Source organism: Cygnus olor, chromosome 14 (genome assembly GCF_009769625.2).
Source record: "Cygnus olor isolate bCygOlo1 chromosome 14, bCygOlo1.pri.v2, whole genome shotgun sequence".
NCBI lineage: Eukaryota > Metazoa > Chordata > Aves > Anseriformes > Anatidae > Cygnus > Cygnus olor.
Window position 1 is genome coordinate 15,951,813 of NC_049182.1, and position 17,487 is coordinate 15,969,299.

Sequence of the window (17,487 nt, forward strand, 5' to 3'; positions counted from 1 at the left end):
TAAATAAGAATTTACGTATAAAAAAAATCACAGATCCACTTTCTGCCCCAAATACACATTCAATTTCTGTATATTAAAGGAGTTCCAGTAAACTCCTAAAATAGCTTTGCTATTTTACTCAGCAGAGGATTAGAAGTGAACCAAAGTGCACTAGCGAGCCAAGACAGCATTTCCAGTGACCAAACAGAACCGTTTCCCTCATCCCAGTACTATTTAATAGGAGGTTACATGGGTATTTCTAATAGTACTTGAATTCAGTGTGAGGGAATGGGATGTGTGCACATGCACGTGCAGACACAAGAAAGGCACTGTACTGAGGAAAAGCAGATATTGGATACTACTTGTGTTGCTCAGTATGCTGCAGATGCTTAGCTATGTTGCTGAGTGGTGAGTAACAGCCCACCTAATGCACAGTAAAGGGGGCTGTAGGATATCTGCCTTAAAAACTATGGACCGAGTGATGTCTGACATCATAACCAGTCCTCACAACCCCATCTGAGGAAGAGGTTGGACTAGACAACCACCTCAAACCCCTACCAACCTGAATTATCGATGAACTTTTCAATTTTAGAGCTTTGTAATTCATGATTCTTAGGGCAGGGTATACCAGTTTTCTCAGGCATTATTACGATATAATTACTTGCTGTTCATCAGATATTGATGTCTGTATAGAATTTATAATTTAGCAATTAACTTTCAGGTATGCAAATGCAGTTCCTGTATAAGTGTGCAGATTGTCTCAGAAGAATAAATATGAGCCTTAACGTAAATACATATTTTCCTCCATTAGTGCATAACAGATTAGTTAGCTCTACAAGCATCTATCCCTTATCTTGGTACAGAACTTTGGAATCCCTTCAGGACAAAAAGAACTTTATAGACAGATGCATTATATTTTGCAGCCGATTTTCCTAAAGTCTTCTTTGCATGGATTCCAATAAATGGTCTCATACTGCATGGTTTCAGACTACAGAGTCCAAACACCTCAGTTATCCCAAAGAAAAATCAAATGAAAGTGCTGAATTAAAATTAAGTTTACAAGAAGTATTCTGGGATAGTATGGAATGGAAAAAGCTTTGATAACACGCACTCTATGCTTCTCATACCCCTTCTGGCTTGCAGGAATCCTGAATCTTCATGACAGTAAAGTATAATTTAGAAGTAACAACAACAACAAAAGGATATTTGAATATTAAAACAAATGCATCTCACATTTTATTATTTATGGAGTTCAAGTGTGTACTTGAAATGTAAAGGATGAAAAAAGTGTCTAGAACACAGAAGCAACATTCTACCACATAGAGAACACATGTAAAATAAATTAAAATAAATAAACAATACATTATGAGTATTTGCGCATGCTGAGTCGTTTTGGCAGATGCAGAATAGAAGATGTATATTTCACTACATAAAACGTATTTTGTAAACATATCTAATCCTAAAGAACTAGATATCCATTCTGCATCCTTTACACAAGCCTCATTACTAATATCATTCGATTTCCCAATTTTTAAATGTTCCAACCATACAAAGAACTAATAAGAGCTACAGAGGTAAAAATGTTGATTTACAACATTTTCTCTGTTACTTCTTTATCTGCCTAAGTAGTGAAGAAAAAAAATTCCTAACCCTAAGCACACAGCCAGTTGCCTTGATATTTAAATACATCTTAAAAACTGATTTTGATCTAGTAGGGAAGTCTTCACCATTTCACCTCCCAGAAAGCCTGGAGTATTTAACCTGTACTTGGAAGAAATGTTAAAGTGGAAGGACTCTTAATGCAATGCTCGCTTTATATAAACAATATTTGCTGTCAGGTAACTAATAGCTCTGTTCTTCCCCTAGCCTCGCTAGAAATAACCTCAATCCTCTAAACAAATACTTAAGCCTCTGCTTACAGAAAGAGTATTTCGTTTCCATTTCTCTGTCAAAGCCATCAGTAGCACCAACAAAGCTTTTAACTTCGTTGTCTGCATCTGTATTTGACACAGTTCTTAAAGCACGCTGCGATAGGCAGGATGCTGTTAGTTGTAATGGGACTGTTTGCTAGGACTATTCTCTGGGGAAGTGAAACGCAGTAACTAAGTGAGCTGGAGATGCAGCCAAGAAATCCAGAAATCACCCCACATTAGCTGCACTAGAAGTATATGATCGATACATTGGATGAATCCCCTTTAGTCACTGGTTCGTGTTGGGTGAAAAGGTGCAAAACTACATATTGTCATGCTATTTGCTTCAGTTAACAACAAAACAAAGAAAAACAGGGAAAAGCAGACATAACAGTATTAAAAACAAAGATCAGGCAGAAAGAATTTCCAATAACAAGACAAACAAACAAACAAACAAAATCTTGGATCTCTACCTGTGAAATCTAAAGGACAATTTGCTACAGTTTTGTGCAATTTGCTCTTTCTTTGCAACACTGAAAATACCATGTGTCCTAACAGCTCATGTGAATAGCACCTCAGCATATATCAAATAGATGTCAAGGAAATTCTACTTTTCTGTTTTCTATTGAGGTTATTAATTATCTTAGAAAAGTTGAAGGGAAAATTACCAGAATGTAAGTTTGTTCAGAAGACTAGCACTATTTACCCTCAAAGTACAAATAAAATTAGAACTTTTGTTACTGTTGTCTGCCTGTTTCCAGTAATTCCAATTGGGTATAGTACATCTTTTCTCACTACTTACAAATAGTTGAAATGTTACCCGTTCTGAGGGTTGCAGAACATCAGAAACACCTAAAAGTCAGGCTGTACACAACAATGTGTTCAGAGCTGTGTAACCAAGCAGTACACGACAGCTTTTTCACACTGCACAGAAAGATTTCAACAGTTTAGAGCAGAAAGTGAGAAGCACTGTCCTCACTCAAACGGCAGAGGACTTTTATAACATAATACTCAACTATCTAATTCATGGCTTTCTAACAAAAGAACACCTTGCAGCATCAAAGCATCAGTGGAAGGATCCTCTCACACCTGAGGATGGATGCAGTTTGACTCTGGTGACTTCAGGAGACCTCCACATGTCCTAATCAAGCAAAGTGAACTTTGGAACAGCTTTAGGCTTCAAAGCAAATACATGTATGGGAATGTGTTTAATCAGGCACAGTGCCTATCCAATTTACTGTAATAACTTCTGTAAGTGGTCAGGAACCTTTCCCAAAAATCCTTCTTAATCTGGGTTTCCCTGACTAGAGAGAAACACTGTCCTACAGTTTAATAACATCGGACTGCCTTTCTCACCACTGTCCAAATCAGGAAGCTGAAGACATTTAAGTGCATTTTGCAGTGTGCATACCTGCTTTTCGTTCTGAACAAATAAACTTTTTAATTTCTCTTTTTTTCCTAACCTGGAATGAAGTTACTTAATTCAGGTAAGGAACCAGTAGCAGTAGCCCTATGAAACATTGTCTGTAATAACCTTGTAATTTTTAGTCGTAGGACTACAAAAATAGGAGCAAGTCCAAAAAGAGCAAACATCACCCTTTTTGATTCACTGTTATTTGTTCACATTGGAATGACATCTTTCCTCACATTTTAAAACATCTTTATCCGAAGCACTAAAATATAGAAAATAAATAATTAAAACCTAGGTGTGTATTCTACACACATTTTTTTAGGAAGGTTCCCATTGAATCTCAGTGGGAACCTTTGGTTTAAGAAATCAGATACACTATAAACACCTTGCTAGAATACTTCAAACATACAGTGTTTTATCTCAGAAGTGTTGACAAAAAAAATTATTATAGTAGGGGAAACTGTGACTATAAAAGTTGAATAAATAGATGCAGTCTCAAGCAGAAGGCAAATATTTTAAATTACCCTAATTTTCCTGAATAAGTATTTCCCTTAACAAAGGATCTCATGCCTAAAACTTTCCATGTACTAACGTAATAAGGATTTTAGGAATGTCATGGTAACTAGAAATATAAATACTGATGATGAAAGACAAACTCTACTTATCAAACACTCTATGTACAGGAGATGAAAAGATTAAAAGAAATAGGGAAATAATCAGATTTTAATAAAGACTGCCTTCACTTCATTTTAACAAAGTTTCTTGCAGTATAAAGGTATTTACAGTTTCAGGAGTCACTTAAGTGCATCCACAAAATTTGGTATTTCGTATGTAGTTAAATCTTTGGATAAAGGATATGAACCACTGTTTGAAATTAAGCATGGGCCTGACGAATTTTGATTTACTTTTTTCTTCAGCCTGTAAACAAAAAAAACTATTATAAAATTCTTTATCAAAGGATTCCAATGAAAAATCATAGAACAGATAATCTCTACAGGCCCCTCTAGATTTGAATTAAGGAGAGCTGCAACTCCAGTCTAATGGTTAGTCATCAGTATAGATTTTGCTGGGGTTCTCATTTCCCCTTTGCCCTTCTAGCTACATATGCAATAGTACAACAGCACATATATACATCCTTCAGGCTTCTGGCTCTTAACCATCTCTGTAGAAGTACAATGCAGAAACAATGAACGCACACCTGGTTAAATGAACTTCGTATTTTCTATGGTACAGCGCTCACATAGCATTTCCTTTACGCAAACGTTGCCATCTCAACCTCCAAAAAATGACCTTGACTCTGATCATCTATTCACTAAATATGGAAGGCTTTCTCATTCTAAATCCATATTTCTGACTTATTTTGGAAAAAAAAAGTTCAAACATGCACAGGATTCAATTAAGATGCATATGGATTGGCTATATGATAAAGAATCAATTAAAAATGATCAAAGACAAGCAGCAAAAAAATGCAATTTTATCCGTAGCTTTCAAATAAGCCAACAAAAATACACATTGGAACTAAAAACATGTGCCCCCATATTCCCTCCCTGCCCCCCAATTCAAGTATCCATTAACAATGTTGCATAGTGAGCAATGCCTACTTCCATTTCATATTTCTAACTCCTATGCAGTGATATTCTGTCTTAAGCATCTTTTCTATTTTTTTGAAACAAGAAAAGGCACATTACCATTATTTTTCCTGTACTGTTATCAGATTAGATTATATCAGATTACAGATTATAGACACCCAATTGCTTTTTCTATAACTGCTTAATTCTAGGGAATCTTCCATTGTAAAACTATAGGATATAATGATAATTCTGTTAATTTCAGTGAGAAGAGATCTGTAACTCAGCATATACATATTTTGCTTTACTTTATTAAATGGAAAGTAGCAGAAGTTAGATTAGATTAGTTTATATTTAAAACGTGCTGAAAATTTGATGTCAACATGCTGCATTAGGAATAGAGTTCTCCTTTCTGTTATTCCCAGTGGTTAAAACAAAAAGTCAGTTCTCTCATCTATACTAGTGTCTTTTTGGCTTTAGGAGAATCAGCATCTTCCAGTGACATTTAGGTTTTTGTGTTTGTGCATGCTGAACTTACAAAAATAACTTCAGTGCTGTTCTTGAGGGACTCATTCCACAAACAGCTCAGCAATCACTTTTGATTCTTAACAATTGGAAAATCACAGTATTTGAAGTAGGACTTACTTTTATGACCTATAAGTCATCAAGTTGTAGTGAAACATGTTATCCCTAAATTTATCTCTCCCATTAATTTGGCCTTTTGGATAATTGTCCTCAGCATTGTTTCTGATCTAAAATAGAAACCCAGTAATATTTTTTTGCTATAAAATGGTTTAGTTTTTAATTAGAAAGAATGTTATTTAATCATGATTACAACACTGTATTTATTTTTTAATTAATAAATCTCTTATGATATACCAGCTGTCTACAGAACAGGGACTGCATCTTGAAGCACTGTGCATTTTTAGCTCAGTTGTTCTATCCTCTGAAAGACTGACTGTTTAAAGGCAAATTAAAACACGTTGGCTAGATGCATTGTGAATCTTACTTGTCACACTCGTGAATAATTTCATTCTTTCAACATCTCCCTAAAAAAATCTGATCTGTAATTTTATAATTAGCTGGAATGAATACAGAAGATATCCACCTTTACTTCTCATGGGTTATGGTAAAAAAAAAAATAAAAATGTATATGATTTTGAATATTATGAAAGATAAACTGTCAGCTCATGTAGCTCAGTCTACACTAGTCACCCAAAAACATTTCGGAAGAAATATTTAAACCTTTCCTTGCAGCTATTTTGCATGGTATCTTTACAACATTTTGAAAGCTTGTCACAGCCTATTGATGCTGAGTCGATCCACCTATTCTGCACTGGACTGCTAAAAACTGAATAGAAACTAAAAATACAATGGGATTAGGAAAAAGCAGTAGAGCATGACACTGATTGGCAGCTTTTCCAAATTATGGCTCCTTATTTACAGAACTCAGGAAACCACAGCCTTTTAAAGTGTATATAACAGATACACAGCCTATAACAGATACACAGCCTGTTACAGATACACAACCTGTACAAAACCTGTAACAGGTAAAATGCAAATAGTGTGGTAGGACTTAGGTGCCATCATGCAAACGGAGTTTGGGAAAATGCAGAAACTGTTTTACACTTTAACACCCGGGACTCGCTGAGTGCCTTCTAATATCCACTGAGACAGCACAGGAAAAGTAACCAAATCCCAGATGTTAAACATGGTCATAGGCCACAGAATTGGCAGACTACCATAAGGTAGAAATTAAAGCACTTTTTTTTTTTTTTTATGGTGTGGTATGTCTCACTGAATAAACTTTTTTAAGGGATAACGTTACACTCCACGTTATGTTGAAGAGTTTGTGAAAGCAAAAGTTAACTACTTTTCCATGAGAAATGCTTAATTGTTTAAGAAAAGTATTTGTTTGGACTGAATTATTGAAATCAAGAGTGTAGCACCCATTGCTAAGGCTCAGCTCTTGGATTTGAAAATCTTCAAGGAGACAGCTGGACAATGAATCCTTTCTTCTCTAATCCTGTTATTGACTGAAGAGAGAATAAGGATGAATACAGTAACTTTAATTTCTTGTGTTTCACTTTTCGTTGGGTTTCAGTAATATGACAGTGAACTGCAGCTAGAGTAAGGGCTAATTAGACACCATCATTGTTTTGTCTCTGTCTATCCGAGCATGGATGTGTTTTGAATACTACTGACAGAGTGAGATGGACAGTTGTATGTCAATCAATACTGTATCACTGAAAACACCACAGAAATATGGGCTAGAAATTGTAGAAATCTAAACTCTTACAATTTCACAGCAGCTAGAAATCAAGTAATAATTACCCTAGCATTACCCCAGCTATCTGCACTTTCAACATACAGAGATGAACACCAACCATTACCTCAGACCTCAACACCTGAAAAAATGCTTAGGTTTGGATTTCTGTCTTAGATTTCAGTCACATAAAGAATCGTATTTTCTTTGGGCAGATGAGATATACTACATTATACGATGACTTCAATTTAACAGAAAACTTTGCTTCTATTTATGTGTATGGAAAAAATATAACTAAAATTAAACAGACTGAGGCTACCTGCAGGAAATATTTCCAGAAGGTGAGGTTATCCTAAGAAGCATTTCTTAAGCAGGTCAGAATAGCAACTGAGAGAAAGAACAAGAGAAAAGAGCTGAGTTACTTAAACTTAGTTGAGCATCAATTGGTCAGGATATAGTCTACCTCATAACTAGCACCCTGAATATGTCCCCATATTCAGTCCTTCAGATCTTAAAAAAAATACATTGAGTGCATTGCAAGAAAGATGTATCAATATTCAACATTACCGTGTATTTCATCCTCAGTGAGTAGTTACTGCACAACAGATAACTGTGAGTTTAAAGAAAAAGCTTTCAATAGTTCCATTTTTCCCCAAAGCCCTAAACAGATCACACAGCAAAATCCTGAACTGACACTTCAGTGATGTTACAGAGATTGCTTTTTCCTTTTCCTTTCTGACACTAGTATTTTTAATATAATATTAAACAAAAAATATTGTGGAGAACTTTGAAAGCATCAGATGTCTTAGGAAGGCAAAAAACTAACTTCTATGGCATCCTACTGTCAATTTGATGCTATGTAGGAATCAGAGACAAAATCACAAGAAGCTGAAAAGGTAAAACCTTAGGTCTGAATTGTTATTCCATAGAGGTTGCAGCAGGCAGGTAAAACACATTTGGCCTCATCTGCATCTTCAAGTATGAAAGGTTATGTGAGATTGATGTTAAAGGTACAAGAATTATATCTTGAGGATGTACAAGTAAAAATGCATTCCATTAAAGAAAATACATCTTTAACAGGGACATTAACAGCAGTCCTCGAAAGGATGGGAAGATATTGTTCTCTTTTGTATTCATTTCTTAGTAAATATCAATACTATACACACGTATATACACACATATTTCTCAAGATCTTGTACTACTTTTCTGTCTCTATCTCACTGACCTCTCACAAGCATTCCCGTGTCTTTGTTGTTTTGTATCCAGCAATACCACGTTATTCACTCATTTGCTGAAGCTGTGCTTGACACTGCAGGGTACAAAATAACACAGAAAACATTATCTCTGGAACAAGAAAAGATTGCTTGGTGCTGTGAATACTTCTATGAAGAGCAAAATCAGCTTTGCCCTTTCAAAAGTTAGATCAGCAACTTGATTGATTGCCCTCCCCTGCTTTTTGTAGTCTTTCAAGAATTCAAGAATTGTCCAGAAAATCAGTGTAACTCATGTAGAAGCCCGTCCAAAAGGAGAAATGAAATGTGATTTTAGTTTGGGAAACTATTCACCAGTATCTGCTGAGTGCACCTTTGAAGTACCAGACAAAATGCAGGAAGCCTTACTGAAAACACACTCATTAAATTTTGGGGGCTACTAGTAAGGTCGTATTCTGCATATATCTTATATAAAGGGAAAGAGAAAAGCCACTCAAATGTTCTGTCACTGCACTGTGACATATTTCAATCATTTATAGGAAGCCCTCAGCAAAGAATGCAAACAAGAAAATTCTTCCTGGTGAATAAGATTAACTTTTACTCTAAAAGGATCCCCAGCTGTCCTGTGTAAATTCTGCAAATGAAAAGGAATTTGGTTTCTCAACTCTCTGAAAGTCAAACCACTCTTGCTTTATGCAAATCTCTACACACAATATATATCTCTATATACAATATATATCTGGAAGGAAATACTGTATTGCGCTCAGCCATGAAAAGAGAAGAGGATACAGATGGTAGTTCTCGATACCTTAGTAATACAAAAATTGCTTAGAAAGCTTATTTGGACTTGATACACAAAAATAGCAAATAACAATTTAGTTATTGGAGTAGGAATTTAGAAAGTTACAAACCAGGGGGAAAAAAATAAATATTATGACCTCTGAAAAAAAGAACTGTTATTTACACAGCATGAAACCAGGGGACAAGATTTTATTCACAAGTTTTGGAGGTGGGATAAAAGAGGATATTTATAAAATCAGCAAAGCACCTCAACAGCAAACGTAGTTGGAAATTACAAGTAGCACCATCTATCCAGGAAGAAGTTTCTATTTGATTATTTATAGGGCACTTGCATCTTTACTGAAATACAGCGATGTTGGACTGCATTATCACCCATCTAACTGACTAACTCATTCATTTTGGCTATATAATGCAAATTGATATGACATATATGAACACGATTCTCTAGGTATCACAAGTCTGACTGATAAATCTATGTAGGACTACATTACATTTATGATCATAAATGGTTCTCTACAGATCAGAAGCATCAGCTAGAGCTACAGCTGTGAAACTAGTTTGAAATAGTAAAAGATATCTTTATTAGTACAAGAAAATGAAATCACCTTATGTCACCTTACAGTCAAACCACCAAAATCCACTCTCTAATATTTACTCCAGGCTAAAATTTGATCTATCACAACTTTGGCTCTTCCTGTTTTTAACCTCTTATGAGCCTCTCTGCTGTAAACTTCTTCTGAAGAGGATCATTCCTCTGGAGGAATAACTGTGAGGTGTGAAAGTACATACACAAATTTTATCAGACTACCAACATCAAATACCACCACGCCACCTATGGCAAAATTACCGTTTTCAGGTCAAAGTACGAAAAAGTCACTTGCTAAGTGGGTCTTCTACCTCTCACATAGAGTTTCTCTACGCTTGCATGACAAATTAAAATGCAAATTATGTGCAGAGAATGACAGAAATCATTGAAAATCCCTCAGCTTAATTCATGCAGTATCTGCTACTGTTGTTCTGCTGGAAGATGCATGGGAAGGAAGCCATCCTATGATACTCCAAATGAAAGCTTGACACCACGTACCTGAAAGACTTCCGGTTATTAAGAAACCCGCTTCCAGGTGTAAAGACAGTAGGATGTCTGTATTATACAGGTGATAAACCCGAATTCGCAGATATAGAAACAGCCACTGCCTCCAACATTTCCGGTCATGCCACCATCCATATTACCAACAAATTTCTGTATCATCAGTAATGAAAAGCGGTCATGACCCAAATATGCTATGCATTTTTCAAATGAAGTTAAAAAAAAATTGCGTGTCCCTCACTCTACAGAGTGCAAACTAAATCTCTTTTGTCTTTGTTTAGCATTTTTTTATACCTTGGTAAGTTATAAAATGGTATAGATAAATTTTAAGTAAGAAATGCATTGAAGTCTAATATATCTAACTCTTAAATTGCTCTTTGTCAGATACGATGGCTTTCCACTGTCTCCTCCCACACACTTTCCATCTCTCCTGAAAATTGCTTCATCTTTGAATCATTACCATTGTAATTACAACAAGAAAAATCAGTAGAAGAAGAAAAAAATCTTTGACATAAAGAGCATTATCATGGGACAAAAATATCCTGCTGGAGCCAAAGATAACACAATGCTCCATTATTAATATTTCTATCGATTATTGACTTCATGATGAAGTAAAAATCTAAATCTAAATCCTTTCACACTTTATATGTGGCACTCCCTTGTGCCTGCAAAAAAATGTAAACATGTTTAAAAGCTGTAAAGGGCATGGTCATCCCAAAACACCCAAGGAAAAAAAGTTTTTAGTAATCTTTTTTTTTTTTTCCCCCTCAGTAAAAACATCAGAGAGTAGGATGTTATCTGTCTAGTATTCAGCTGGGCAAGTCCTGATACCTCAAAGGGAAGGTGTTTTAAGTATTCACCTACTGGGTGTAATATTTGCTCCTTGTTTGGATGTTTCACAGTGGCTCTATGTATGGAATCATAGAACAGACGGGATTGGAAGGGACCTCAAAAGATCATCAGGTCCACAACCTATAATTCTGCAAATACATAACTCACAGATCAGTCTCCTTGGCTGGATAAATGATTAAATTCTACTTTTAAGAGTGGCATCCAATTATTAATAGGGATGAAAGTACAAATTTTAACTTAGAACATTATCAAATAAGTTATTTAGAATGAATACTTCCTTTTAAGCTCCAAGGGACGACTTTATACTATCATTTAAAATCAGACTGGAAGAGAGCTTGCATAGTTCAATGATTTTCTGGTCAGCTTTCTGACCCATGGCAGGATGAATTATTCTATGCTATTCCTGACAGACGTGTCTAAACTGTTGTTAAATCTCCAGCGATGAGGATATCACCACTCGTTTAGACAATCTCTTTCAGTTTTCCATTTACTGCTGCAAATTTTTTCCTACCACCTAACCCAAATCTCCCATCCTGTAACTTAAACTCAAACCTCTTATCTTAAGCATCCCACACAGAAAGTCCTCTTTTTCCTTTTCTGCACATTTTCATAAATCTAAGGATTTTAGGTTACTTCCCACTATGTAGGGTACAGGATTCCAGTTCCCTCAAATCCTTCTTCTTTATTCAAGGCCCTGACAACCCAGAAGACAAGGTACAGGACTAATACAGATCTCTGAATCCCTTATTTGCTAAGGAACACTACCTACCATTTGACATTTTCAGTATAAAGGCTAAGGACTCAGTGGGGGAAAGAGAGTGGCAGATCCTTGCCTCCGGAGTTAGATTCTGAAAAACAATCGCAAGGCCAGGAAGCAGTCTGTGGAGATGCTCACATTACCACTGCTTCTGTTTTGCCTAGCAGGTAGATATTAGGAAGTTCAGCTTCTGTGGTTGTCAAAGGGGCTACAGCTTGTTTGCATTAAAAACAGAAAATGAGCAGAAAAGATAAGAGCTATTCTGATCTTAATCTGCAGCACAGTATCCATACCATCGAGCAGCCTTTACTGCAATCTTACGCCACTTTCCATCTGAAAGCAGGAGTGTTTAACCTACGTTATTGTAGGATGTGAGCAGAAAAGAGCAAGGGTTTGGGAATATGACAGGTTGGCATGAAGAAAATCTCGTATATACACTTCTGTTGAGAGAGCTCACCATATAAAATATGTTTGCAGTCTTTTAAAGTTTACTCATAAATATTTAGAATGAAATCCTGATTTCTCTGGTCTCACAACAAGATTTTTACCAATGACTTAATAACAATTGTACTTTGTACTGCAGGGATATGGATTACAGATGGTACTATGCTTTTAAAATTATATTTTTGTCTGTTCCTTAAGATCTCCTTATATATCACACTGTTCCTATTGTACAATTCTGGCAGTTTATATGGAGAACACCCCCAACAATAGATTAAAAACAATAGTTTTACACATCCAGATATTATTTTCAGTGAAAGTAACAGACCTGTTTCATAACAGCATGCTTTAACAACACTCAGATGCTTCAAGGAAAAGATAAATCCTCCATCTTAAAATTCTGGCATGAAATTGGTTCAAGATTTAGCAACTGCTGTATCTTATTCTTTTGCTTTGTTATTAGTTTTCCAATAATCTTTTCCTCATCTAGATTACCCTCTATTATTTAGTTAGAACTTCCTCCATAATTGCAATCACTGAATAGTAATCACTTAATAAATATATCCTGACAGGTCTATTTTTGCACTGGGAAAAGATTCATTTTCTTTATCATCACTCCAGTAAGCAATTTTTCTTCCTACCTGAAGTAGCAAAATGAAATGTAGTGTCTGGTGCACAGTTCTGCTCTGATACATACAGCATTTCAGTAAGATCAGACACCAATCCTTTCATTTTTTTATTCTTTGGATATGGATTCTTCAAAACCTGTGTAGCGAGGAATTTGTGTTCACCGACTTTTATATATAAATCTATTGATGCACATAGGTAAAAGCTGCTTTGCACAGCTTGTTAATAGTGAGCTAATAGTGGCATTCCTGGTGACTTTTCAGAGTTATTTTCCTATAATACAGGTAGCACAGAGAGAAACCACATTTTTGTTAAATTTCATGAGAGGGGATTGTGAGCTTAGGTACACAACATGGAAAAGCCAAAAAGAGTGTGCGTTTATTCTGCTGTCTATAAAGGACTAATTTTATATTAAATAGAATAAAATAACCTGAACAAACTTGGATACCTGCAGGTTGCTATAATGATTTCTTTTCCACTGTGATGTGAATATAGCACAAGAAACTGCTGAGGAAACACAAAGAAAATAAAATAAATGGTGGTCTATGTGTAGAAACCTGTCTTTCCTCACAAAATGGATCAATTTGTCCTAAGTGGGCTTGGCCTAAGTCACTCAAATCAAAGCAAGTCTTTCTACTGACTTGAAAGGATTTCAGGCTAGTTCTAGCAATAAATGGATACTCAGAGTAAATAAATTCTCCTATGAGAATCCCATTTTTCAGCTTGAAGTAGAGAAATTCTCAAATGTATTGTGAGGCTAATGAGGACCTCACACAGGTATTCAAGAATTCAAACTGTGTCCAGGGAAGGGAGAAATCCAGCCTCTGCTCATATGCTTTTTTACTCTGGTGTGGCCTTGCTTTGTCTTTGGACAAACAGACTGTGGGGTTTGCCAGGTGCCTTCTGAACAGGACTATGTCAAGGTTCAAATACATCAAATTTGCATTCTTGAATATTATTAAGGTAAACATTCCTTAGTGAGTAATTCTGACATGAAACAGTCTGCCAACCTTTTAGTTGAAAGCTAAACCCATAAAGGAAATGCACTAAGTTAAAATGATTTTCCGTAAAATTTAAGTACATTTTAGTTCTCCACACTGCTGTTGAAAATACCTTCAGCGCCTCATCTTTGTTCCAAGTACCAATCCACTGTTTAAGGACCTATTTTCCAATGTTAACTTCTAGCATTTTTTGTACAAGTAGTGGCAAAAATTAGTTTTATGATCCTTATCGCTCAAACTCTTTCTCCCTTTCAGCCCCATACAACATGAGCCTTTGTGTTAAAACCAAGCCAGAAAAAACAAACCCATAGAATCAAGCTGTGATTTTCCTCTGAACTGAATTCCATTTCTGGCCTCATGTTTTGTGCTTTTGTAAATGGCCTCACAATCAGGCCTGATGATATGAACATACCAAATTTCTTACTAATACAGCCCAGTCGTAAAAATATCTCTGTATATACAATACAAAAACTACGGTTGAACAAATTTAAATGTATAATTAGAAGGGCAAACCTACTTTTTTTTTCCCCGTAGCCTAATCTTTGCTGCAGGCAGAACCATATTAATTTAAAAGAAATCTTTCTAATACACACCAAACAAACAAAAAAGCTTACACTTATTTACTTAATCATTTCAACAGCACTGCCCTTTCTCTCAAAAGAATTGTTTATATACTTCTATAATAGGGAAAATATTTATTTCATAGCTTTGAAAATTAAACTAAAACTCTCACTTCAGGGTTCACTAGTCGAGCTTGTAATTTTCAGAATTCTTTTATGGTATTGGTGTAAGGCATCTTTTTGTGTGCACAGTAATGAAGACTTAAAATACACTAATCACCTCTAAACAGGCATATTTCTAGAAGATTATAAAGCAAAAAAAAAGGACAAATGAGCAACTTAAAATAAGCAATTATTAGACAACTTAATGCAAAAATATTTATAAACTAGGCATTTTGTAAGGATCTGGTAATTACTTAATATTAAAACAAAATGCCTAGATTAATCTAGTAGAGAGAGGTTGATATGATGGAAGTCAGAAAGCAGTTGTGAAAAAACACTCTGCATCTTTGCTGGTGACAAAGTGTTCAGTCATAAAAGCTTTGATTTAAACCATATTAGCATAGTGTGGTAGAAGCATGCAGCACCACAACATCAAAGGATATGCCCTAAAATAGGAATCTTTTTTTATTTTTTCTTCCCAATAAGCATAGTCTTTTAGTTTCCAACTCATGTGTGCATCTGAAATGGATTGTATATTCAGGAAGAAGTCAGAGGGGAATGAAAAAAGAAAAACAGCTTGAGGGATGCAATAATCTCACCATACTTTTAATTAAAGAAATAACAATTCACTTGTAATAGGACTGTCCCATTAGGGTCCCTGATTGCCACGAAAATCTCAATTGACCTACTTATTTTCTTTGGTAAATTCACCACTTCAAGATGATCTTGGATTTGAACTCCTTAGGTTTCTTTTAAGGTAAGTCCTCCAAATTTTTTTCAGGGAAAAATACATTTGCCTGAAACTTACACAGTCTCAGCTTGCAGTTGGATACTCGTACTCCAGATTATTTTGCTCATGCTTCTCAGAAGAGATGTGACCATTTAGATTTTCCCATTTTCGACTACAGTACAGGGAAAATAACATTTTTTTTTTTCCTAGTAACTTTGCAAGGTAGTCCAAATACACAACCTAACTGCTTGTAGCAACAAAATAAAGGACTTCATTTAGAAACAATTAATTCTTCTTCGAAATAAGATTTCAAGTGCTGTAATTGAGAGGATAGAACATCATTACTTTGTGTAAGTATAACCTTTTTGAACTTCCCAGGCTGACACATCACAGCTGAGATGCAATCGTGTTAGTCACGGCACGCTGCATGATGCCAATGCTGTACTGAGCAGCATGCTATTAGGAAAGGGTACAGCAGCATGCTGCACTACTGACAAGGCCCTCCCATGCTGTGATTGTCTATATGCAAACACCATGCCCACTGTCACAGCACAACACAGGAAAATGCTAGGGAGCTATTTCTGTAACACCAGGAGCACTTATTCCTCCACAACTTGACCCCTGCTCTGTGTGGAGATGGTGGTGGTGTGTTTCAGATGTGATGTATAATAGCAGGAAAGCACTGATGCATCAGACCAGGAAATTAAAAAGGATGCCATTCACACAAAGGAATGTTTAGTTAAGTTTGAAAAGCTTGGCTCAAATGGTACTGTGATGGACCACTTGTTACATCTTTACTTACTAACGTTCATTTGCTGTGGATTTTTTCCCCCCAAAATCAGTTTGTTATTGATTTTAAATCATTCCAAGAGCTCATCTGCATTTCACCCCAAACATTTGGAGTCTGAGCTAATATTTGAAAGCATTAGGGTCCTTAAAGGAACAGCCTATTACAATACACAACAATAACTATGTTTCTACGATTTATGAAAAGAAAGCAATATGTGCCTGTTTCGGTGCCTGTCGTTTGCCTACCAATGGTGCAGTGCTCCCCATTCCAGCCCTCTCTGCATTCACATTTCCCATCTTTACAAGTTCCGTGCTCTGTACAACGGGGATGACACACACGCTGGTCACATGCCACTCCTGTCCACCCTTCTTCGCAGCGACATGCTCCGCCAATGCACACCCCATGAGTGCCACAGTCTACAGAGCACACTTCTAGGAGGAAAAAAGAAGAAAGATTACAGCTAGCTTATGCCAGTGGCAATAGGACAGAAGTAGCAACCTAAGTCATTAAGTAAAAGTGAGTAGAAGAAATACGCTTTTGCTGAAAACTACATGCTCTCAAAAACTGGCCTGTTCATATCTGGATCAAACCCAGCAGTCAGCTTTTGCTGAAGAACAAGCTAAATTACATTAAAGAGTCATTACAAAATTCTGTTCCTATATGCTGGACAGATCGCTGTAGAGCCGTGTTCTCTATTCTGATACAAGGAATTTTCACAGGTAGTTTCCTCGACGCCTGTCAGCACTGCAGAAGGGGGGCATGTAGTTCTGTTTTACTCAAACCTGAACCTGTGTTGATTTTAATACAGACATTTATTTGTTAAGAACAAGAACAAAACTCACCTAAGACACACTCAGCAGAGAATGGTGATAATTCAGGGTCACTTAGACTCTAGGAGTGACTGGAAAAGATACTTGCAAGTGAAAGATTTTGGAATCCTACTGCTAATAATGGTGAAATATCCAGCATCTTGCTCCCAAGTTCTCTTACAGCTCTCTGCCAGCAGAAGTTGTAGAAAAGCAGAGGGGTCTTTTGCCTCATGCATCAAAGAAAATGACAGTTTAAATTCTCATTCATGTATTTTTCTGGCTGCTGCTGATGCATGAAGCAGAAAAAAACATATCTTGATACTCATTTCACTGGTGGGGTATTCTGAGTCATTAATCTTAAGAAATAACTGAATAAATGTGAAAGCTGTAAAAATTACTTTGAGAGTCTTGCTTATGGCCTACAATTCCATCTCATGATTCAGCTTACAATATAAATGCAAAATTTCAAGTATTTTTTCCCCGCAAATAGAACATTCGCTGTCTTGTCAAGACTGCTTTTTTTCT

At 36.0% G+C, this 17,487-nt stretch overlaps 1 protein-coding gene across 5 annotated transcripts in view; it reads right to left on the reverse strand.

The window, feature by feature from the left end:
• TENM2 (teneurin transmembrane protein 2) overlaps positions 1-17,487 on the reverse strand; it is a 1,590,996-nt gene that overhangs the window by 64,423 nt on the left and 1,509,086 nt on the right. For 4 of the 5 annotated variants that reach the window (XM_040574032.1, XM_040574033.1, XM_040574034.1 and 1 more), the window contains one exon: positions 16,372-16,584. In XM_040574032.1, the coding sequence (XP_040429966.1) occupies positions 16,372-16,584 (213 nt within the window). The remainder of the gene's footprint in view (positions 1-16,371; positions 16,585-17,487) is intronic. The other variant, XM_040574031.1, reaches the window with a different exon arrangement.